This window comes from Saimiri boliviensis, chromosome 3 (assembly GCF_048565385.1).
Source record: "Saimiri boliviensis isolate mSaiBol1 chromosome 3, mSaiBol1.pri, whole genome shotgun sequence".
NCBI classification, from domain to species: domain Eukaryota; kingdom Metazoa; phylum Chordata; class Mammalia; order Primates; family Cebidae; genus Saimiri; species Saimiri boliviensis.
The window spans coordinates 147078928-147104089 of record NC_133451.1 but is presented as its reverse complement, the minus strand read 5'-3'; the positions used below and the strand labels follow the sequence as shown (position 1 = coordinate 147104089).

The 25162-nt window shown below is 36.3% G+C and overlaps 1 protein-coding gene across 11 annotated transcripts in view; it reads right to left on the bottom strand.

The window, feature by feature from the left end:
- The window catches only part of INPP4B (inositol polyphosphate-4-phosphatase type II B), an 871737-nt gene that overhangs the window by 117388 nt on the left and 729187 nt on the right, over nt 1–25162 (bottom strand). For all 11 annotated transcript variants that reach the window (XM_074396868.1, XM_074396869.1, XM_074396867.1 and 8 more), the window contains 2 exons: nt 23401–23604; nt 8086–8242 (listed from right to left, as the gene is read on the bottom strand). In XM_074396868.1, coding sequence (XP_074252969.1) covers nt 8086–8242; nt 23401–23604 — 361 coding nt within the window. The remainder of the gene's footprint in view (nt 1–8085; nt 8243–23400; nt 23605–25162) is intronic.

Below are 25162 nucleotides of genomic sequence, written 5' to 3'. Positions count from 1 at the left end.
CCTTGAAAAAGAGGGAGAAAGCTTGGCAAACAAGTGAAGCATAAGATATGACTATCGGAGAAACAGTTCATTAAGATATCAAGGATGAATCTAAAGGCAGGTAAACGTATGTACAAAACTGCTCTTAAAATTTCACCATTCCTTTTTCCAACAGATATTCTGAGGATCTCAGACAGAGATCACTCTGCTTGAATTTGAATCCTTGCTCAGATGCCTGCTAGCTCTGTGATCTTGGACAAACTACTTAACCTGTTCATCTGTAAAATGGGGATAAAACCAGAAACTCCCCTACAGGCTTGCTGTGAAAAGGAAGAGAGGAAAGCATGTGAAGGTTCATCAAAGTGCTTGCCCATAAATGTGAATGCACTAAGTGTTACTATTAATGTGAGTATTACCCCTCCTTTGGTACCCTGTTTGGTCTCCAAACTGCATTTGATTTTCATTTCTTGATGCTTCTTATGCCTCCACTGAGAGTAATCCTCATGCCCCAAGGCTAATAAAGATTTTGCTCCTCTTTTCCTCTTCTTTTTCTTTATATTTTATCCAGTTTAATCTATCTGCTGATGCCTCCCAAATGTTTACTTTCTTTCCTAAGTCTTTTATCTTGTAAGTGATGCCTTTGGAAGATCTCTCACTATGTATCTCCCTTCAAATACAACTTACTCACGCACTAGACTGTAAGGACAGGGCCATAACTGGACGTGTTTCTGGATACAGTGACTGGAACAGGGTAAGTACTCAACAAATATGGAATGAATGAATTTTCCTCTTTCTTTTCCAGCCAACATAAATTTAGTGTCTTTCCATGAGGCTTAATGCCTGAACTATTTTATATATAATTGTATTAATTAGTGAATTGTTCTAGTCTTTTATTATTATTATTATTATTATTATTATTATTATTATTATTGAGAGAGAGTCTTGCTGTCACCTAGCCTGGAGTGCAATGGCCTGATCTCAGCTCACTGGAACCTCTGCCTCTCAGGTTCAAGTGATTCTCCAGCCCCAGCCTCCTGAGTAGCTGGGACTATAGGCACATGCTACCACACCCAGTTAATTTTGATATTTTTAGTAGAGATGGAATCTCACCATGTTGGCCAGGCTGGTCTTGAACTCCTGACCTTAAATGATCCACCTGCCTCAGCCTCCCGAAGTGCTGAGATTACAGTCATGAGCCACCACACCAGGCCCAGCCTTTAATTATTTTAAGTATATTAGATAGCTAGCGAATCTTGGGAATCAAAGACAAAAGATGGGAAAGAGAAGCAATTTGCTACAAGTTTATATGTGTCCCTATTTGAAGGTTGGGGTGTGCTTTTAGGATGAAAAGTCTTTGGCACCGGCCAGCCATTGGTAACTGGTGATAAATCACTGGCACATCTCTGGTAGTTATCAGCAGATGTGCATTTGACTGTTTGTTTGCTTGTTTACTTTTTATATACAGATGGGCTCTCACTATGCTGCCCAGGTTGGCCTCAAATTCTTGGCCTCCAGGGATCCGCCCACCTCAGCCTTCTGAAGTGCTGAGATTACAAGCGTGAGCCACAGCAACGGGCCCAGACAACTATGTTAATTGAAGGCAGCTAGAGATAAAGTAAAATATGAGGTAAATATAGTGAATTACCAGATCCCAGGAAGGATGTGGAATATACCTTACAAGTTAAAAGGGAACTTTCAAGCAAAAAAGGAAATGAGTACCAAGAAACTAGGAACAAATTCTAAGCAATGACACGTGGACTAATTCTATGATCTGCATGGATGTTTACCACTTTGAAAGAAGCAGTGATGACTTGAAGCCTATATGGGTTCATGAATTAAAATTATTTCAGAGGAACTTTATCTTTGACAGGATTTGCAGCTGGATAGATTAGGAAAAATAATTCAATGGCATGGGCTATTTGGCCTTTTACAGGGCATTTCATGATACGCTTGTGAAAGATGGAGAAATACAGGCCATGCAGTGATATGAACTGGTGAATATAAAGCCAGTTGAACACACATCCCCAAAGGGTAGTGATTAACAAGTGTATTTGAATGCATATGGTTCTTTTTAGTGATATGCCTTAAGGATCTCTCTTTAGCTCTGTTTCCTTATCATTTGTATCTGTTACTTCTAGGAATGGACAGAAAATGGATATAAAAGTGAATCAGATAATCCTGAGTAGGTCAGCAGATATAATGGATTAAAAACACAGATATTTATTAGAGTGTACTCAAAGGTGTTTTATACCAGTCAGGCATGGGTTTAGACAACCATCTCTTCAGGAGAATCGGGATAGACTGTTTTAATCTTCTCATGCCCCCAATATTTCATAATGTCTAGTATATAGTGGTGCTTAAATGTTGCTTGAATCTTGAGAAGTCTGAAAGATAGGTCACATTTAGCAAGGTTTATGGATATCATTGGAATTAGTAGTAGAATGTGGATGTCAAAACAGTGAATGTGAGCTTAGATATCATTAATAGTAGATAGTACCTAAAAGTAGGGAGGTGGTCCTCCTGGGTTACTCTGCAACTCTTAAACCATATCTGTATCACTGTGTGTAATTCTGCAGACTGCTGAGACAGACTAGAAGATGGTCAGAGAAATGCAAACTATTGGATATGCTTGAAGCTATTCCTTTGAAAAATGACTGAAAAGGTGACAATTCAAAAGGGACACAATGGCTGCTTTCAGATATACCTTAGGCTTAATGTAAAGAAAGAAAAGTAAATGTGTTTTTTTTTATTGCAAAGGATTATATCTGGGCTAGCGGGTAAAATAAAGAAAATATATTAGGATCAAGGTCTGGAGTATGCTGCTCTAGAAAACAAAAACAGTTTTCTATAACTCAGGATATGCCTCATAGGCTACTTGATAATTGGCAGAGATCCTGTAGATAAGCTTCTTAACATATTTTAGGAGGTTCAGTTACATAAACTTTAAGATGACATCAAAATCGAAGATTCTGATATTCACTGATTTTGTCTTCGAGTCCGGAGTTTATGAAATTGAAGGCATGTAGTGCTACACAGACAGCAGATACTCAGAAAGGTGTTTGAGTGCACCACAAATAAAAGGACAATCTTTGTTCATTAGAAAACCACATAAATATACATCAGCTGTAGAACTTTGGAACAGCTATTCTATTCTTTCTGTTCAGAACAGCACAGAAAGTTTTATGTCTCTCAGCACTATCTGCATTTACCCTTAAAAGAAATTTATAAAGCAAGTGAAAGATATACTGTAAAACCTCAACTCTCAAACAAACAGAAAATCTTCAAAACCACAAATTTAAAATATTACTAAATTAATATACTGTGAAAAGGAAAATCCGCAACTTGAAGAGAGAAATAGTTGTAGGTTATAGAACAACATAAGAAAGTGAATAAAAGTAGCACAACTCGGATGACCATCTGTTTAACCATGTTAAGTACACAGCAGCAAAACAAGCACAAATTATGGCTACACTGTAAGAATAAAGGAGTATGATGAAACAAGAAAAGCAGCCATAGGATTGATTTACTCCATATTTAAAAATGTATCCCAACATAAATCACAATAATAAAAACCCTGTAAAATAAAACAAAATTCCAGAATTTGATGAAAAATAGGTATGAAACCTAATATGTGAAAAAAAACCAGAAGTAATACAACATGAAGAATAACATCACGAACAAATGATGTTGCAACAAATGCTTATCAGCATTTATCACATGCTACATTGTAATAAATATCATATGTCTTAAATTACCCACCTAATCAATTCACTAATTAATTATAAAAAGGAAAGAAGCAAAAGGGCTTTTGCACCACAACTATGGCCTGGGATAAATTTGGGGCTATTGAAGAAATAAATTTTATTATCAGAAATAATATTTTGAAATATGCTATATAATATGAATATGCTATATAATATGAAATATGCTATATAATATGAAATATGCTATATAATGCCAAGCTTCATAGAAACAAGAAATTACAATATATTTCACCCAAAGCAGTATAAATGAAATAAGTGACAATATTCAAGGCTGAGAATACTGTAATTAGAAGGGTGCTTAGAGATCCTGCTAGAGTGCCTTCTGTTACAGAGAACCACCAAATGTTTCTATCCATCCAGATGTTGATTTCTAAATGCTGTCTCAAATAAAATAAAACCAGGGTTCTTTAGAAACTGCCTGAACCTGGAGCTGGGGTAGGGAAAATATAAGATGAGCCTAGAGCTTCTTATGGTGCCAAAGAGGAAGACAGTGAGCAAAAGCAGTAAGAAATTAAGTAAGGGAAATAAAGAAAGTAAGGAAGTAAACGACCATGGGAGGATGTTGTCAGGACACAGAGACCAATCTGAATAAACGAGATTCCAGTGGCTAAATCCAGAACAATTTGAGTCCAAAATAAATAGTATTGGATTATTAACCAAATAATTAAGTATTTAAGCAAGAAGAAAAATTTTGAATGTTATCACCACAAAGAATGATAAATATTTACAGTAATGAATATGTTAATTGCCCTGATGTGGTTACTGTATTATGTGAATGAAGGAGCACACTGAGTTTTACCCCAAAACATGGCTCCCTGTTACGATGAATATGTTGAATTACAGGCCCTTAGAGATCAACAGATGCTAGAACAGACTTTTCTCTATCTACATAAAGACAGAGAAGACCTACCAAGAAGAATTGTTTCTCCTCTCTCCCCCATATCTGTCAATCCTCTACCTCTTCAAAAGCAGAGGCTAAGTTTCCTTATCTGCCTAAAGTCCAGATCTTCAAAAACAAACAAACAAACAAACAAAAATCCAATTACCTGTGTTCCATTCCTTGAGTATTTATTAACTGAACCCATATCACAGGAGGAAGACTAAAGTCATCAACAAACCTGGACATATTTTTGTCACAAATCAACAGGCCCAACAGAACATTGTATGTTCTTCAAGCCCATTAAATTATTCTAAAAATCATTTACTATCTTCCTAAAATCATCCATATTACCTCTCCTCTACCTTTCCCCTAAAATTTAGTGTATATAACCATCTGTACTCTACTGCATATAAGGCAATCACTCTATGATTCTCCCCTTCCATATGATAGCAATACATTTATTTTCCTTTTCTCTTATAAATCTGCCTTTTTACGGATTAATTTTTCACTCACTCTTCAGAAGGCAAAGGAGAAGCTTTCCATTCACCCACACATACACATGTATTGAAACATCACAGTGAACTCCATAAAAATGTACAATTATTATGTGTCAAATATAATTAAAAATAAGTATTCATGAGTCCACACTGATATAAAAAAAAGAATAAATAAATACATAGGAGAGAAGGTGCAACCCTTCCTTACAAAATAATTCCAGTTCTAGCAATCTAACTTGTGGGAAACTATCTTAAACGTAGTTAAAGACTTAGAGAATCAAAGATGATTATGTGTTAATTGCAGTACTATTATAATACTTAAAAATCTAAAATAATGCTTCTCTTTTGATGAATTAGTTTGCAGTAAACTATTTGTTCTTGAGAACGTTTATGAGGAAATACTCAGAAAAACGTAACGTATTTTACACATTTAAATAGTGACTTCTCCTAAAAATATTCTAACACAAGAAAGAATTGATGAGTGAAACAAACACAGATAATAAAATTAAAATAAGAAAATAAATTAGAAGGCAATATGTTGTAGTTTGACCCTAACCATTCACAACATTGATCTAGTTGTGAATTCCACATTTGCAGAAACTTCTGCTTAGGTTTACACTATATCTACACAATGTCTCATATTCAAATAAAAATGATTCATCTAATCTTACAGATGATTTATCTACCAAATATTTTACCTTATAAAATGCATTTTGATTGCCCATATGCAATCTTCTGATGAAATACAAGATACACACACACACACACACACAGACACACACACACACTGTATAATTTCAAATATTTTGGAATTTCATTGTGTTCAGCGAGAAGTTTTGGCAACATTAAACAAAAAAAAATGTAACAAAATCCAGTGTCCCTTGTCTTATTTCTGTTAAAAAATAATATATCTTGAAAAATCTATCAATGGACATAGTAAGTCACTAGAGTGAATTTTTCTTACCTCATTTTCTAGAGGACAGCAGGGTCTGGCCCATACTTGATAATCAATATATGTTCAATTAAAGAAAATGGAAGTATGCTATTTCTTTATGACATAACTATGACAAGCTTTCATTTTGATTCATGTAAAGTTATGAAGCTAGACTAGATTCATTAATAAAAACTGGTATTATTGAAATAGAAAATCTTTACATACAGTTAGATCAAGTAGGTGTGAACATCAAGAACATTAGCATAAACACTTCACCTATATAAATGTATGACAGAGGAAGAGGAACCACCTGCAATAAGAATACTTTAGAAAGACACAGCTTACAAATATGATTTAGAAATGGCTCTACTGTTAATCAAGTGATGAAAGATTGATGTTTTATATAATTAAACTCCTGACAAAAATGTGAGTAATGAAAAATTAGGAAAACAAATTGAGGAACGTAAATCTAATTTTATAAATGTCCATATTTTCCTATGACTCATGTTCTTAAAGTAAAAGAAAGAGCAGATTTCAGAAGAAGAGAGAAGGGTAGTATTGCTTATTCTCTCCAAACACTTAAGACATCCAGCAAAAAATCTGACTCAATCCTAATAGCAGTTCCTACTGCCATAAAGAAATATAAACATTTGCCTTGCCTTGGTTTTTTTTTTTTTTTTTTTTTTTTTTTTTTTTTTTTTGAGACAGAGTCTCACTCTGTCACCAGGCGCCAGGTTGGAGTGCAGTGGCACAATCTCGGCTCACTGCAACCTACACCTCCCGAGTTCAAGCAATTCTCCTGCCTCAGCCTCTGGAGTAGCTGGGACTACAGGCGCATGCCACCATGCCCAGCTAATTTTTTTATATTTTTACTAGAGACAGGGTTTCACCATGTTGGCCAGAATGGTCTCGATCTCTTGACCTTGTGATCCACCTGCCTCAGCCTCCCAAAGTGTTGGGATTACAGGCGTGAGCCACTACGCCCAGCCCGCCTTGGTTTTTGTGTAACATTAATCAAACATTAATCAAATCAACAAAAAGAAAATTTCAAAGCCATTTATAGGGACATATCTGTAGTTAAAATTTTTGTATTTTCTAGCTAACCTTGTAAGAATGCATACATTTGAAAGTATCTACCTACCTGCCTACCTACTTATCTACCTACCTGTCTGTCTACCTCCCACCCTCCCTCCCTCCCTCTCTACAGAAAAACACATATATACACATGTATATTTATGTGCATATTTTCATGAAAATCTAGATTTGTCATATATTTTTCGAGCAATGAGCTAATATATTACTTACAATCAAATCTTCCTATATGTTTTGGAGATAATTTACACATATATTTCTCAGAATAATGCACAAATCATACTATCTGATTATATTCTGTTCAGAAACCACTGTGAGATACTGTGTCCTTGATATGCCTCCAAGTTTCTAAGAGTTAAATGCAGATGCTTATTTATCTTTCTAATAAAATTTTAGAGAAATGTGTAAAAGTAGATTATACTAAGTCAGATCCTTAAAAGAAGAAACACTGTTCTTTTTTCAAGGTTTCTATGTGGTAAGAGAAGAAGAAGACAGAAGACAGAAGAAGAAGAATGAAGAAGAAAGAAGAAGAAAGAAGAAGAAAGAAGAAGAAAGAAGAAGAAAGAATAAGAAGAAGAAAGAAGAAGAAAGAAGAAAGAAGAAAGAAGAAAGAAGAAAGAAGAAAGAAGAAGAAGAAGAAGAAGAAGAGGAGGAGGAGGAGGAGGAGGAAGAAGAAGAAAGGAGGGAGGAGGGAGGAGGGAGGAGGGAGGAGGGAGGAGGAGGAGGAGGAGAAGAAAAAAGAACATTGCAAGCAGTTCTGAAAACACAACTGAGATGCAATTTGATAAACAGCCTTCCATCATCCAAGCCAGAGCAGTGGAACAGCATGCTATCAGCACTTTCATCAAAGATACTATTGACTCCTCTCTTTCTATCTCATTTTATCATGACTTTCTCATTTTGTTTACTCAGTAAATGATTGGAAAAAATAATTTCTACCTCTTGGGTGAGAGGGGATGGTGTCTGCTAATGAAGGTTCCTTTTCTCCATCATTGCTGCCGCCACTGCCTTCACTGCCACCATCTCTTTCAATCAGTTTGTCCACCATAGCGATAATGCAGTTCAGGCTCTTCCCCACATTGGCCCACACCCTGTCCTGAAAAGAGCATGAGTATCAATACATATTTTTGTCACAAAAACAAGATAAGTCAAAGTCGGATAAATCTTTTTTAGAGAAGCATTTAGAGGAGCAGTCATTAGAATGCAGATGGAGTAGCTCTAAATTCCCATTAATTTGGTCACACTATGGATATACAATAAATCTCTGTTCTCTCAATAAAGCAAAAATGAAGCATTATAAATCTTTTTATTTAGTCCATTATTTTTGTTCTGTCATAAAGAAATGATGACGGTGATACAATATTAATCCATAATTGAGCACAAATTATGACATTTTAAATTGGAGATATCTATTCTGTTTATCAACACGATATGAAAGCAGAGACACATGAACAGTTTTAAAGAATGGCCTCCTTTTGTGTTAGAAATTCTTGGAGTATTTTTGGTAATATATATATGTATATCTGAAAGTTTACCATTTTAAGTATATAGTTCAGTAGCATTAAGTATGTTCACATTGTCATGAGTCCCCTATTAGCATTCATTTCCATTTTTCGTCTTCCTAGACTGAAACTCTACACCCCTTACACATGAATTTCACATTCCTTCCTCTTCCAGCCCTTGGCAACCATCATTCTGCTTTCTGTCCCTGTGAATTTGACTATTCTAGGTGCTAGAAATTCTGGAAGTGTGGTCTTTAGACCACTTCTAACAGAACAGCCTAGAAAATTAGTATGCAGATCCCTGGGTCCGACCAAGTGAGTAAGAACCCCTGGGAGGAAGGCACAATACACTGAAATGTTGACAACTTCTTCAGGTACTTCTGACCATAATGTCTTAGAACCTCTACTTAATATTATACACTGGAGCTACATAACAAGTCATTTTGAGTGATTTATTTCCTAGGAAGCAACCTGTACCACTAAGGGACCTCTTTGCCACTAATCTTCCCAGTTCTCATTAGTAGCCATTTTTGTTTAGGGCAGTGCATACAACTGAATTCTTTGATTCATAAAAATTGCGATTGTTTAAATATCATTTTGAATATAGTTATCACAATAGAAGACTGCCATTCCTTACTTCCTTCGTGCTTCTCTTCCTACATCATGTAGCACTGACTCCTCACTTCTCCTTCTAGGCATAATACCTAGATAGATTGATGGTGCTTCCCCTTCATCACACCATAGAACAACCTTTCAGTGAGTGCTTTCTCTGTAACAGAGCTGTCTCAGGAACCTGAAGTACCACTTAATGTAAAGATAGTACTCGATGATAGTACTTCCTTAGTAGTTTGTATTTTCTCAAATGTACTTTTTTTGCCTAAGCTAATTTGCTACTTTGTAAATATATAAATTAATTTTAGAAAGGATAAATCAAGGAATAGAAAGTTGATTTTAGATTACGTGATGGTTATCTTGTAAAGACGGAATGCACAGACTTGCCTACTTCAGCTGAGGAAGGAATGGGGTTTTAAAGAAAAGCAGAACATTCAAAGTTAGCACAGGTAATTTTGGATCCCTACGCGACATGCTGCCTAGGAGACATTAAGAAAACTACTTCCTCCCTGCGAAAGCCCAGTTGTCTCATTTGGAATAATAATTCTTGCTCTAACTACCTCACCAAGCTACAATGAGAGCCAAATATTGTGCTTTTTATGAAGGCACTTGTTAAAATTATTACCATTTGGCAAAAATCCATTCCAAAACTTACTGGCTTTCTTAAGTGAATCAAGCTTTCCCCTCACCCTGTAATTTTGAGTGGGAACTACTCTATTAACCACAAACGATTACCACAATCTTTCCCCTAAAGGCAGATCTTTCCACAAACAATTGAAAGCACTTTCCCTCTAAGAAAATTTATAACACCAATCATATCCATAGATTACATCATCATCTGTTGTTGTCTGAGAAAATGATGTAAAGAAAACTCTGAGCCATAAGCCAGGAGAGCTAAGGAAGCTCATTCATTCCAGTAGGAAATGCTGGGAAAGGTAAGTAACCTGATGGTCTTAACATCAACTGAATTGGGATTTGGTGAGGAGCTTCCATTCTGGAGCACAATAACAAACTCGCGACCTCTCTTCTGAATATGCCTTAATCACTACCACAAACTGCATCTTTAAGGTGATTAAATTGAAACATGAAGCAACTCTCCAGCTAAAACTGGAAATCAACTCTGCTACTGAGTTTAAAAAAAAGGGGAGCAAGTTCCTCTCAATTTTCTAGATTAGGTTTGTACATAAGTTGTCAACTCTCTTCTCATTGTCCATGTTGAAAGGAACCTGTGTGCATGTGTGGGTGTGGGTGGGTGTGTGTGTGTACATGTGGCACAGATGGCTCACTGCAGCCTTGATCTCCTGGTTTCAAATTATCTTCCCACCTCAGCCTCCGAAGTAGTTGGGGCCACAGGCATGCCCACCACACCCAACCGATTTTTATATTTTTTGCAGAGGCGGGTTTTACCATGTTGCCCAGGCTGGTCTTGAACTCCCGGGCTCAAGTGATCCACCCACGTCAGCCTCCCAAAGTGCTGGGATTACAGGTGGGAGCCACTGCACCTCATGGAACTTCGTATTTTGATCAAAGATCAAGTTGCATTGCATGTTACCTTTCTTATTTGAAGGAAAGTAAGAGATGGATCAACTTCTCTTAATCACATCTCTGAAGAGCTTGAAAATAAACATATGAAAAGATAATTTGACACTCACACCTATATATTGTTCTTCCTTTCCAGAGCTCAGATGATAAGATTTCACTGTAAGTCACTTTTGTAGCCTGTAAAGAGATCTTCATTGGCCTGAGGAGCATCGTGAAGCATGTTCATTGGCTAAAACCAATAGACTGGCTAAAACCAATGAACAGGCCGGGCGCGGTGGCTCAAGCCTGTAATCCCAGCACTTTGGGAGGCCGAGGCGGGTGGATCACGAGGTCGAAAGATCGAGACCATCCTGGTCAACATGGTGAAACCCCGTCTCTACTAAAAATACAAAAAACTAGCTGGGCGTGGTGGTGCGTGCCTGTAATCCCAGCTACTTAGGAGGCTGAGGCAGGAGAATTGCCTGAGCCCAGGAGGCGGAGGTTGCGGTGAGCCGAGAACGCGCCATTGCACTCCAGCCTGGGTAACAAGAGCGAAACTCCGTCTCAAAAAAAAAAAAAAAAAAAAAAAAAAAAAAAAAAACCAATGAACATGTCATAAAGGGTTATATACATAGTAGGCAGAATTTTAAAAATTAGTCATTAATGTTTAGAGGACACAGAAGACATAAGACAATATTTGTTGAGGGCAAGAAATCAAGCAGTCCCTTACGTGATACTAATACACAATTTATGCATAATCAAATGTCTGCTTGAGGGTACACTCAGCAGCAGACCCTAAGCAGACTCCTTGTATTCCTTGTCTGCTGGAGAGGAGTTGCTGCCTATCTGGTGGGGAGGAAATTCAGCCTTGCTGGGCATGGCCTCCTCCTCTTTTATGGGCTTTACTGAGTAGATTAAAGTTACTGCTGTGTGTCTCTGTCTCTAATATTAGAATGAGTTATTTGACAGCTGTGTTCTTGTTTTGTGGCACAGGGCCTGGCTCTCAGTAACTTTTGTTGAAAGAAAGGAAAGAACACAGGTGGAGAAAGGGGGAGGAGGCAAGAGAGGGAAGAGAAGGGGGTGACTTCAAAGACAGATTAAAGGCTAGCATTTATATTCACATTATATATGCACATTAGCTAATTTAATGTTCAAAAGCCACCAAATAAGGTTAATGACCCAGGTTTTAGAGAAACAGAGACTTCTGGTAAGAGATGTTTAATAATATTCAACATTAAAATGGTATAAATGTACTAGAACTTCTATTCTGTTTGGCCCCAAAGACTTAATTCTTCCACTGTGATTTTCACAGAATTGAGGTACACAGTAGCACAAACTACACAGGAAACACACACACACACACACACACACACACACACACACACACACACAGAGAGAGAAAGAGAGAGAGAGAAAAAGGAGCCCAAGAAGTGTCAGGTAGAGGCACGTGCAACCTTACAGGAGCAAGATTTGGTGTCAGTTATCTGAGACTCAAATACGAGTCCATTGGTGGATCCTAGGTTAAGAGATGAGTCTACAAAATGAAATGGCTGGTTCTGTCCCATGCACTCTCAAGCCTGAGGATGAAAGGTGTCTTATACGCAGGGATGGAGCAGTCACTTGGTTAAAGGGTCATTCAGTTTGGCAAAAAGGATATAAGTGACCTGCATTAATAAAGGAGTAGAGGATCAAGGGCCCAGATCCATTCATGTGACCAGGATATAGAGCAGGGTGCAGGAGGAAAGATGGTAATTCAATTATCAAAACAAAAAGGAAAACTGATAATTCAATTACTAGGAGACTGGAGTACATGGCAGTCAATTATTCTGAAACCAGGATGCTACAAAAGGGTAAGAAGGAGGTTTAAAGGGAAGCCTTGAAAATCTGAGTTCTTTCCTATACAAGCCCCTTTCCACATTATATCTCTGTGGAAAGATACACAGAGGAAAGTTACTAGCAAAAATATATTCTCATTCTGATGATTTTTACTCACTGTGCTAGTCCACATGGGAAATGCTTTGTGCCTAGATTGCTAGTATGGGGCTAGGGCCTACTCTTCTTTCTCCTCCACTAAAATCACACAATTAGTTTCTGATTGCTCCCATGATGAAGGAAGGCTGATTAGTGGGAAGACAACAGGAGCATAAGAATGTGGCTGCAGCACTTGGTGCTTCCAGCCCCTCCAGATCCTACTTAGCTCCTCACCACATGAGAGGATTTAAAACAACCACTAACACCTATCAGAGAAATGGATTGCTGGCCTTTCCTTTGGAAATAGCAGCTATGATCTTCCAGGTCTCCTACTATATGAAGGAAGTAATGGGGAATCAGTAGATTCAAATCTAACCTCCATTAAATTGAGCCTAATCGGTATACTTAACCTCCATGGAGCCTTCACGACAACCCTATTCCTTGGAGGTGAAGTGGTTATAAACTTTTCCTGGTCAGTGAAGGCATAGAGTCAATGGGGAACCAGCAGCAATATTTATTTCACTCTGAGTTAGGTGCTCATTTATTTCTGGGTTACAACCTAACCTAATATGCAGGTCAAACCCAATGGCAGTACATGCAAAAATTTTGATGGATATAGCCAGGGAGACATTACATCTGGCAAAGTGAGCCATGAAGGCAGGCAGCATGATGCTGACTAAGCATGTCACACGATTATGAGTTTAGTAGCATCAAGAGAAATCCTGACTGCTTTGGAGCAGCAGTTAACTTAAAAAATATATTCCATAATGCCTAGCTGATCAGTTTTTTCTAATGCCAATTTTTGATCAGAAAGAATGTGAAGACTAAGCCAGAGCTGATATAGAGGTACAAAATAGCCCTGATGTATCTATATTTCCATGAATAATTTCTCACTTGTCATTATCAGTTTCTGGGGACTTTGATTAGAAACTGAATGAACAAGGCCAATCCCATCTTTAAAAAGAAGCTTCCATTTATCCTTGATTTTGAATGAGAGCAATACGCTCGATACTGGCCAAGTTCTGTAATACTGCAAACCTTTATTCTTTCAAGAGCTGGATAGCTTTTCTCCCTGAACCCTTTATCCAGACTATTTGGTAAATTGAGTTGCACTTAAAATATTCTATATTTCAAATGTGTATAGCCCACAGTGTCTCTCTCTCTTTCACAACACACACACACACACACACACACACACACACACACACACAAACACACCCCACATATCAACACACACATCAACACATAGACACACATTCACTAAAAATAGCCAGGCATGTAAACATCCACCAGACGAGATTCCCTGACCTTTGCTTCCTATTGGTCCTCCTGCTTTAACTTCACCTATATCCTCACATAAAAATACTCGACCTCCATCTCTCAATAACAACATTCAGTTTAAAATTCACTAGTGGCCTCAAATTGAAAATGAAGCCTTCATAACAAAAGTGGACTCAATTATCCCTTGTTTCTCCAATGTTGACCTCTCCATATTGCCCTGCCTTGGATTTTTCCCAGGCCAATATTATTGACTACCGCAAAATCAGGTCAATCTATAAGTGCCACATTCTTCTTCATTGATCACCCTCCTCATTTGATTATTCCTAATCAAAAGCAGGCTTAGTACTATAGTCAGTATTACCTTCTTCTCTCAGCCTGGAGGCACATCTCTAGTTGGGTAGACATAGATAATTCTTATTTCTCATTAGTCTTCAAAATGAAACCTTCATCCAGATATCTTCTTGCTGTCTTAGAAACATGCTGTTACATTAAATCAGCATATATTTACTAGACATCTGCTATATGATGGCTCAGTGCTAAACATCAAAGATCTGAAGGAAACCTTGGAGGATCTAATACTTTTAACATTTTGACACATGTTGGCTTTTATACCTAGAATACTGTTTCCATTATCTTCCATCTAAATTCTTTCCCTTTCAAATCTCACCATCTCCAAGAATATTTAATGCTTCTCTCTCTCTCTCTCTCTCTCTCCTTAACATGCTTTTTCTTCTTTTTAATAGACTGTGTGATCTATAAAGAAAATGATCATTATTTATTTATCCTTTCATTCTCATGTCTTACTCCTAGAGAGGAAGAAGATGAATAAAAGAAGAATGGACCGGTCAGGCACAGTGGCTCACGCCTGTAATCCCAGCACTTTGGGAAGCCGAGGCGGGCGGATCACGAGGTCGAGATCGAGATCACACTGGCCAACATAATGAAATCCCATCTCTACTAAAAAGTACTAAAAAACAATTAGCTGGGTGTGATGGTGCTTGCCTGTAGTCCCAACTACTCAGGAGGCTGAGGCAGGAGAATTGCTTGAAACCTGAAAACAGAAGTTGCAGTGAGCCAGGATAGCGCTACTGCACTCCAGCCAGGCGACAGAGCAAGACTTTGTCTCAAATAAATAAATAAATAAATAAATAAATAAATAAATAAGAATGGATACATGAATAAAAGAAAATAAAAAGGGATCATTCCTCCATCTTTTCCAGATATTACATAACCACTTTCTGAATATTTTTGGCATCTTTAAATTTCAAAATGTCTTCTTTCTTTTATTTTTAGAGATAATATCTCCCTCTGTTGCCCAGACCAGAGTGCAGTGGGGGGATCATAGCGCACTGCAACCTTAAACAGCTATGCTTAAGCAATCTTCTTGCCTCAGTCTCCCAAGTAGCTGGGATGACAGGTGTTTGCCACCATTCTTGGCCTGGCATTTTTAATGTGTGTTACACAACCACCTGCATCCTTGGGATATCTTTCAATACTTCTGTTCATTTTATGAGTGCTAGTCACCTTAGTTAAATGAGACGATATGACTGTTAAGGCCAGGTTTCACATAAGTGCCTATACGACTGATGCCTACTGTTTATACTTATTGAATAGCTATTGATTGACTTACTAATCTGTTATTTAGCGGTGAAAAGAAATGATGCTATAAGTTCTCATTACATTCATCTTCAAATTGAATTTAGAACCAAGCTCCTCCTACTCTGAATGGCTCCGTTCAACCTAATAAATGCCACATCATACTAAAGCTTTCAATTCAGTGCAAATATTAAATAAGGCATTTGTTCAATAATAAGTGAAAAAAATTCTGCTGATTAACTAAAGCCTTTAACTTTAAATTGGTAATTGGATGTTATCTGCACACCATTAAATACCCGCACAACTGGTTAAATTGTATGATATTATCAGTGTGTCGTGTACAACTATTTTCAAACACTAATTCTTTTTAATTGTGTGTACCTTGATAAATCAAGCCAACAGTCCGCCTGTATATACCATAGTGTTCCTTTACTTATTCATTGAAGTTTGGAGTTTAAAAATTTCTATTTGGGAAACAATATCTCATTATTCAAAATAGAATATATTAAAGTTTGAGGGCACTTGATTTGAATGTAATCAAAAATTTCTAAAGTGTATGTATGCAAGTTTGCATATTCATTATATTTAGGCATATCAAAATATCTGATATTGAACCAGGCATTGTAAATATCTAGGAAATATACAAGGGAGATGATGGTATCCAATAGAGAATCACAGGAAAATCATTATATTATTTTACATAATCATTACATTAAAAGACATAAAATATCTATTAAAATACAAGTTTAAATTGGAAGTTGAGCTGCTGATTCAGTAAGCCTATCTATTCACTTATTCCTACATTAACTCTGAAAAAGACACTGAACTAGGATGTATAGGATGTGTTAGGTGTTATTAAACAGGGAACTGAAGGTGAAAATATGAACTGCATGTGGGAAAATCTAGAAATTGGCAGGATTTCATGAATATGCATGAATATAAAGATCTCATCTGGGGATTCTTTTCTTTAATAGAACATTTGTGCATTTTAATGGACAGTCATGAACTTTGCTTAATCACCTTTTGTGGACCTTAATATTGGAAAAGTATTCAAAGCACATTTCTCTTGGGTGATATACACTGGAAAAGTTCAGGAATGTTTCCCATCCATCAAGAAAACAGAGGATAGAACACACTCATAGTTGCCATATAGGGAACAACCGGCCTCATTCTCCCTGCCTTTGACCGCTCTTATTGATGGTGAGAGTGAATGCTCTGAGTGTTCCCCTCTCATTTTATGATTAACAAAACCACCCTATTATGTGTGACTTAGGGATAAAAAAAGAAAAAGCTGGGACCAGGGGCAAATAGTTGCTTTCAATGTATATTTACAGGGAAACATCTGAAGAAATTATTTCTCTGTAACTAGAACCTTTGAAATCTGCACATGAATAATTAAATAAAGTTAAAGTTGCCACCACTGGTTTCTGGAGGTTTCTGAAGGCTTTAATTAGTCATGACCTTAGCTTTGGTCTTCTCTTATTTTCTCTGCCTATCTTGAATTTTGCCACTTTCTATATTCGAAGATATTTTGAAGATGACTTAAATAGTCACTACAGAGTTGATTAAGACACTAGGAAATATGCACTAGGGAGAGGGGATATTTTACAGATGCTAGAATAGTCCTCTTAGAGTTAAGACACTGGGAAATCAGAACTAAGAAGAGAAGGACTTAACTGGGTATTCTTCACTGGGGGGAGAAACAAATCCTCAAAAGAACTCATGAATTATAGTGGGAGAGAAGCTACTGGATATAGTGCAGAATATTAAATTTAAATATTCTCTTTCAAAATAAGAAAACAAAAATAATCTGCAGAAAAATTTCAGACATTAATTTATTCTATAAATGTGTACTGATTACCTTTTGTGTTCACATGCTCCACTAACTGTGTAAATATAATAGTGAATAAGACATTGTCTTTTTCCTAACAGAGCTCATAAAGTCCATGAACACATGGAGAAAACAGCCATATAAACAACTGATTATAATCAGTGTTCACTGGGCTATGTGTTCAAGTAACATAAAAATAATGCTTTATTATACAAAATGATTTGGAGTTGAACATATATATACACACACATATGTACACACATATATATGCATCTATCTATGTATCTATCACTTGCAAAATGTGGAAGTAAATGGCCATATTTTAGTAGACATAATACTCATTTAGGTAACCAAGCTATAAGTTGTTGCTCTGAGAAAGTTTAATCATAGATTAGTATCCAGCAGTCTATAAAAATTCATTACTTTTAAAGAATGAGAATGATTTATCTTTTTCCTATTAAGATCAGGACAGCGGTTTTACATCACATAATTCTAGCCAGTCAGGTAACTGAACAAAATCTTTTGAATATTGATTTTCACAGGTACCTCTGAATTGTATTCTATAGAGGTTATGTTTTCTAAGATGGACACAGTAGCCGGACAAGAGAAGTTGAGAATATAGATTAATACAGATTTCCCGTGGAGATAACTGGCTAAATAGGTTTTGTCTTCAACAGTTAACAATGCTTGCAACTGTCTATGCTCACTGCTACCAATTATGGCAGTAAAAAAGCTCTTCAATACGCCTGCCAAGCTTAGCTCCTTTATGCTTAGTGTTCCATTATTGGACTGCTAAGCGTGCGGAGTTATTTACATCCTACTTCTCAAGGTCATCGGTAAGTTCTGATTTTTCACTCATGCAGAAGTTTTAAAAATTACAACCTCAGGCATAAATGGGTTAAGCATTTATGTTTGCTGTAAGCATCATTAGAGAAAGGTATAGTAGTACAAAAGGAACTGCATAAAATATGTAAGGAATATATCAGAAGATGGTTCATATAAATCTTATTCCCAGACACAATCTTTGGTAGTATTGACTTACAGAATAGCCACAAATTTTTAGGTTATTTATGGAGTTTATAAATAGGATGTTTGACATAAATATTACTATAAATTTGTGCTATTGTTTCTAAAATCTATGAAATTATTAAAAAATTATGGATGGATTATCCATTGTGCTTATGTGACATTAACACATTTAATATAATAAGAAATAGCAAATGTTTATCTAGCTTAAGAATGAAGACTAAAATTTTAAATTTGATTTATATTTATAACATGAAAAGAATTAATTGGATAATTTGGATGCTGAAATGCTGCTTGACATAGAAATGTAGCTCAATTAAAAATGGATTTTGTATATGTCTAAATACTAAGAATTGTTTTTCTAGTTTCGTAGTCTGCTAGAATGGATCAGAATATAAAGGATCAGAAGTTTCTTTTTTAACAATTTATTAAATAGAAGTAGGCAGATTTAGCCCTCAACTTATCAGTTTAGTAATTTTGAAATTAAATCACAGTGTTCCATAGAGTTTTAGAATTATTAGAAACCACAAAAACTAGGTCAACTTAATAGTTTAGTTAAATGACATGCTTTCATATTTTAGGCAAACTAATCTTAGAATCCCAGCTGCTGGAAGCATCTGTTGCAGAGATGTAGACAAAGAGAAGCAATATGTCATCTTAACTGGCTAAAAGAAAGAGAATGCTATGTTAGTCTATTCCTTGGCACAGATTGTTATCAAATCTCCAATATTCCTTTGGGGTTTAATTGTTTACTAACTTTTTAGGATAATAAATACTTAAAGCATTCCATTATTTAATAAATAAAATTCAGCAAATAATGGGCTTTTTTTGTAAACATTCATTTTAGTTTCAATCTTTACCATATTGTCAAGATAATTATTATCCAGACTCAAATATCTTCAATCTTGTCAACAAAACAAGTTGAAAAGAGAAACAACAGCTTCAAACTGATTTCAAGTGAACCGGATTCTCTTTTTTGACTTCAGAAGAATGCATCTTACCTGCATCAGCATGGTAGGATTAAAGAGTAATCTAATAACATTTATTCACTTCCCAAATACTTATTACAAGAAGCTAAATACAGTTGTTCAAGTTAGGTAATTATTACAGTCACTGTCAGAAATTAAGTAAAACAAACAAAAAATGCTAATGGAGTTACTGTAACCTTATTTGCAAATGTAAGCCAATTTAAGTGATCAGGGAATATCTTCACATAATATCACAGAAACCCAATTAAATTAATTTAAAACACTGAATTACTTCCAGGGTTGACTTGTAATCAGCACTGAAACTTTTCTAACAACTAATTAAGAAAGGCAGTACACAAAGTTATGTTTCTAATTCATTTAATACCACAGTCTCTAAAGGCATTTTCAATTAGCTACATTTTCTTTAGTTTTACTCAATTTATCAAAGTTAGATAAAGCTTGAGACCGATGTTAAATGGTTATGACTCTGGTGAAATATTGTTTCTGTCTTCTTATAAAGGATTTCTATCCCTTGATGAGGCAATGTTTTCAGTAGAAAGTGGTTGCTAAAGAAAATCAATGAAAATCTTATATACCAATCAAACTCGGTTATTGTTTGCAAAAAGTAAAATTATATTAGAAGGAGAGAATTAGAAGTAACTTTTCTGAGTGGGAAAGATTTTTCTTTTAATTATGGTAAAATTAGACAAAGCTTTTATATGCTTTCTAGAAACAATGAGTTCTGAAGGAGACTCAGAAATGACAGGAAAGGAGATGCAGAGAGAAATGCAGCCCTTCTTATTACCCAACCTCTTTTGCCTTTAAAAGAAAACAAGAGACACTGAGATGACACCCTTTCACCACCTGGAGAAAAAAATCAGGAAGACATTTTTCCTGGTGTGATGACTAGCAAAATATTCCCAAGAGAATGATGAATGCTAAACAAACAACCATGCCAGCTAACACTTCAACCTTGTCTGGTTCTTCACAAAGCCTGGAATTATTCTCAAAGTTTTCATGTTACTCATAAGCTCAAGTACATACTTCTTCGGTGCCTATTTGAAACCTTCACCACTCACTTCCTCCTGTCCTGCCCGTCCTTTTCTCTTAGCACATGATTCTACCTTACTGATAAAAGCTGCCATCCAGCCCCACCCACCCTCACATCTTCACATCCTCCCCTGCAGTCTCAGGAGAAGGGCACACTCCCACCAGGACTTGATCTTCTACCTGGGCCCTAGCATTGACTTTCTTCCTTCTCTTGTAAGGGCCTTGCTCTATCAATTATCACCTCAGTGCCTCTCACATGGCCTTTGGAATATAACATGCTGAAATTTCACTCACTTTAAAACAAAACATGTAAATAATAATAATCATAGGCACACACACAACAACAACAACTACTACTACTACTACTACTGTATATGTCAGCTATTATGTCCCATCTAAAAGGCCACCCATTCTCGTTCTTGAATGGTTAACTCATACTCACATTTAAATCTCCAGAAGGACTTCGGGAAACACCACCATGGTTACTACATTCTTGCTATATCCCACGTACATCTCTAAGGCTGCACAGTGATTGCCCTCTGTCTTTCTACAGCCCTGAATACGCTATGGAATAACTGAGGCCTTAGGTTGTTCACCTGTACCCCCAGCATGTGGCATAGTGAACCAGGCAGAAGAGGTACTCAGTCACACTGACTGAAGGGAACCATTTTCTGTAAACCTTCTCAACTAGTGATACAGTCCTCACTTTCTTCTTTCCTTGCCCAGCATAAGACAGTTATGGACTTAAAATTTTGAGTTGAAGTCATAGTAACAAAGCTGTCTTCTACCATGTCTCTTTCTAAGCTTTGTTGCAAAATGTCGTAACTAATTGTCAACATATGTTTATCTGTCACTAGACTCTGTGCTCCAAGAACTAAGGACCTAACATTACTTAACCTTCCCATTTGAAATACTAAATAAAAGGTTTCAAAAATTATCTAAAGAAAAGGAAATAAGGAAGGAAGGAGAGGAAATTTTGAACAGGGGGAGGGGATCAAGGTGAGTGGGAGGGTTTGTAAAACACAGTGAGGTAAAATGATGAAAAAAAAAACTCCAAAATTCTCAATTGATTTAATATAAAATAGCAATTATTTGTCAAAAGATTAAGAATGTATGTTTAATTAAATAAAATATACCTTCTTTTCTACATACACTCAAACTTTAAAATTCACAATCCACATTGTGTGACATATCTAACTTCCCCACTTATCTTAAGGGATAGTTTTAATCTTCATAATAAGATTACATACTTCATGTTACTTTAAAAACATGTAACGGCCGGGCGCGGTGGCTCAAGCCTGTAATCCCAGCACTTTGGGAGGCCGAGGCAGGTGGATCACAAGGTCGACAGATCGAGACCATCCTGGTCAACATGGTGAAACCCCGTCTCTACTAAAAATACAAAAAATTATCTGGGCATGGTGGCGTGTGCCTGTAATCCCAGCTACTCAGGAGGCTGAGGCAGGAGAATTGCTTGAACCCAGGAGGCAGAGGTTGCGGTGAGCCGAGATCGCACCATTGAACTCCAGCCTGGGTAACAAGAGTGAAACTTCGTCTCAAAAAACAAACAAACAAACAAACAAAAAAAAAAACATGTAACAACAATACTAAAGTAATATCATGCATTTGCCTAGACCTTTTCAGGAAATGGAGCATCAAAACATAGGTGAATCATTGATTTCATGACCACCCTAAGAGCTAACAGAACACGTGCTGTTATTTTGATTTTACAGCTGAGAAAACAGAACTTCAGAGAGGTTAAGAGGTGTGCACACTTGGAATTCTGAAAAAAATTGAAGAAGGTGAAGGTAAAAGGGAGAAAGAAATATCAGATTTGCTCTTCGAAAATGCTTCATTAGGAGAAATGCAATTTTAATCAGCAATGACAAACTTACTCAGCATTTATCTCTTGGAGTCCAGCTCTGACCTTTATGTGATAGAAATTTTACCAAAAGAAAAAGAAGGAATCATCTCACAGCCCTTCAGATAACATTTTTTTGTTTGTTTGTTTTTGAGAGGTCTGTGCCTTTCAAGTAATTTACTCCCCAAACAATCTTAAATTCCAGGGTGGCAAGAAAAGTAATTGTTAACTGAAAGCTTAACATCTAATACAGCTAACACACATTTTTTTTTTTGACATATGACACAGTAATAGATTTCCCTTTGTATGTGTGTGTAACGTACATATACTTTGGAGAGTTCTTGGATAATTTGTAAGTATCGATTCAGTAATAACACCGTGCTCCTCTGCCGCAAGGTGCCTTCATGTTTCTCTCATCCTATTCGGCCCAACTAGAATTTCTCTCACCATATTTACTTCCTTTGTTTATTCATCTTTCCCAGCTATTTTTTTTTTCATATCCTTTTATGGGGCCATTCTTCTGTAAGTTTTAATACCTAGAGCAGCATCTTATATTTTATTATAGAATCTTGAGCAAGAGGGATTTGCAAGATATCTATGTCTATTGTCATTTAAATGTGAATACTTTTAAAAAGTTCTTCCAGAACCAAAACATTGGAGTACGACAATGAAAATACTTGTTGCATTCAAGCAGTAGTAACATGGTGGATTTTTCATTCTTTCTCTAAAAAGTAACTTTCATGTTTTACATAGTTTGGCAATAAATAAGGAAACATAGAGTCCTGTAACTGTGGCATCTTTGCTTTGATGACTGATTCTCAGTTAAAAATATAATTTAGTGGCTAGCAAATACATTTTATCAGGAATTTAACTTCCAAATATTATTTGCCCCTAGGGAAAAATGTGATCTATTTACCACAATCTGTGTTATGATTTTTTTCCATTTTTTAAAATGAAAAGCAGAGATGTCTGATCATTCTTACCTTATTTTTCATGGCTAAACATTGAGAGGCAAGCAATGTGCAAGACACTTACCCACTCTTCCTCATCGTAGTCTGAATGATGTGGTATGGAGTCCTGTCTTCTCATCAGTGGGGGCTGGTCCTGGGGACTGCTCTCCTCTGTGCTGCTCTTAGGAGAGGGTGGCTTTTTAAGAATACCTCCTGGCCTTGCAGTGTAGAGGGCTAAAAGAGCACTCCTGACGAGTTGATCCTTGAAGGCATGTACAAAGAGCTCTGTCTGCAAAGAAATTGACAAGGTCGTCTCAGTACACAACTGTGAAAAGGTCAATTGAAGATCTGTTGGCACTTAAAGTGGTGTGTATGGTGGAAAAAGTAGACACCAAAGAGAGAAAATGATTCATACCAATCAATGGAAAATAGTTTGGTTTTGGGATGTGGCCAAGGCCTAAAGTCCTCCTGTTTTAAAGTTAATGCTGAGGTTTTAAATGCACTATAAACACCATCTCTCTCCTCAACTTTCTCCCTTTTAGTTTCACAAATCCTGTCTTTGGAGATGAATTTCACTGGGGATAATCATTTGAACAACATCTACCTGCTGCAGCTTTCAAGTCATTCCAAACACACCTTAAAAGAAAATGTAATCAGACTGTATATATTTTATTAAAACTGCAATTACTTTTTCACCAACCTAATATATTTTAAATAAAGACTAAAGAAAGACATATGTCTTTAAAGAAAGGAGATTTTTTTGTTTGTTTTAGTATCATAAACAGATCTTAACAGTAGAAATGGCATAGGCAGTCTTGTTCATGAAAACATCAGGCCTGTATTCCTTATTATTACCTCCTAACTGCTTTCTTCCACTAAACTGTTTCAGTAATGCTTAATGTTAATGAGGTTACTGTGAAACTTGGCATACAGATTTTACAAGCTGGTGGCAAATACCTAGTAAGTGATATAGCAATAAAGCCTTCCCAACAATAAATAACTTTACAGCTGTACTTTGCAATTTCCTGATGAACTTTTTAATAGTGTCACCCTGTAATAGACTGAAGGGTACAGTAATTAGTATACTTAACATGCATGTGACCTAAAAATATGTTCAAAGATTAGAGATGTAAGTCAAGCAATGGCCCATATTGTTAACATATTCATACCTGTACTATGCAATCTCTTAGGAAGGAACCTTTTAACTTGTAGCCTTGTACTGAATAATAATTGATATTGTCACCATTTAATGAGACACTCTTGACGATACTGGCTTCACCACTGATATAACTCACCATCGTCATTTCTTGGTGCACTCTGAATATGCAATCAACAGTTCTACGCCTAACTAGTTTAAATTATCTCTAAATTTTATTGTCAACATCAGCAACTAAAGAAAACCAGTTCAGCCCCATGTAAAACAAGTGCCCAATAAGACTTTGTTAAATCTGCATAGTTATTTATTTGTCATAAATCATAAAGTTCTAGAGGTGAAAGGAATATTATAGTTGATGTCTTCATTAACTAAGATAAGAAAATTAAGAAAGAAGTGTGGTGATATGTTTTAGGAAATACTGCCTATAGGTAGCACAAATGGAACAGGATGAAGTATTCTAACAAATCAGCAGCTTTCTCCCTGATTCCACACTACTCACCTCTGTCATAAAACTAGATGTTTCTGCTGTAGAGGGACCTGTTAGAAGGAAAACTAAAAAACAAAAAGAAATAGCTTCAACATCAACAAAAAGGACGTCCACTCAGAGACACCATTCAAAATCAGCAACTTCAAGGATAAAAGGTAGATAAATCCACAAAGATGGGGTGGGGGGTGAAACAGTGCAAAAAGG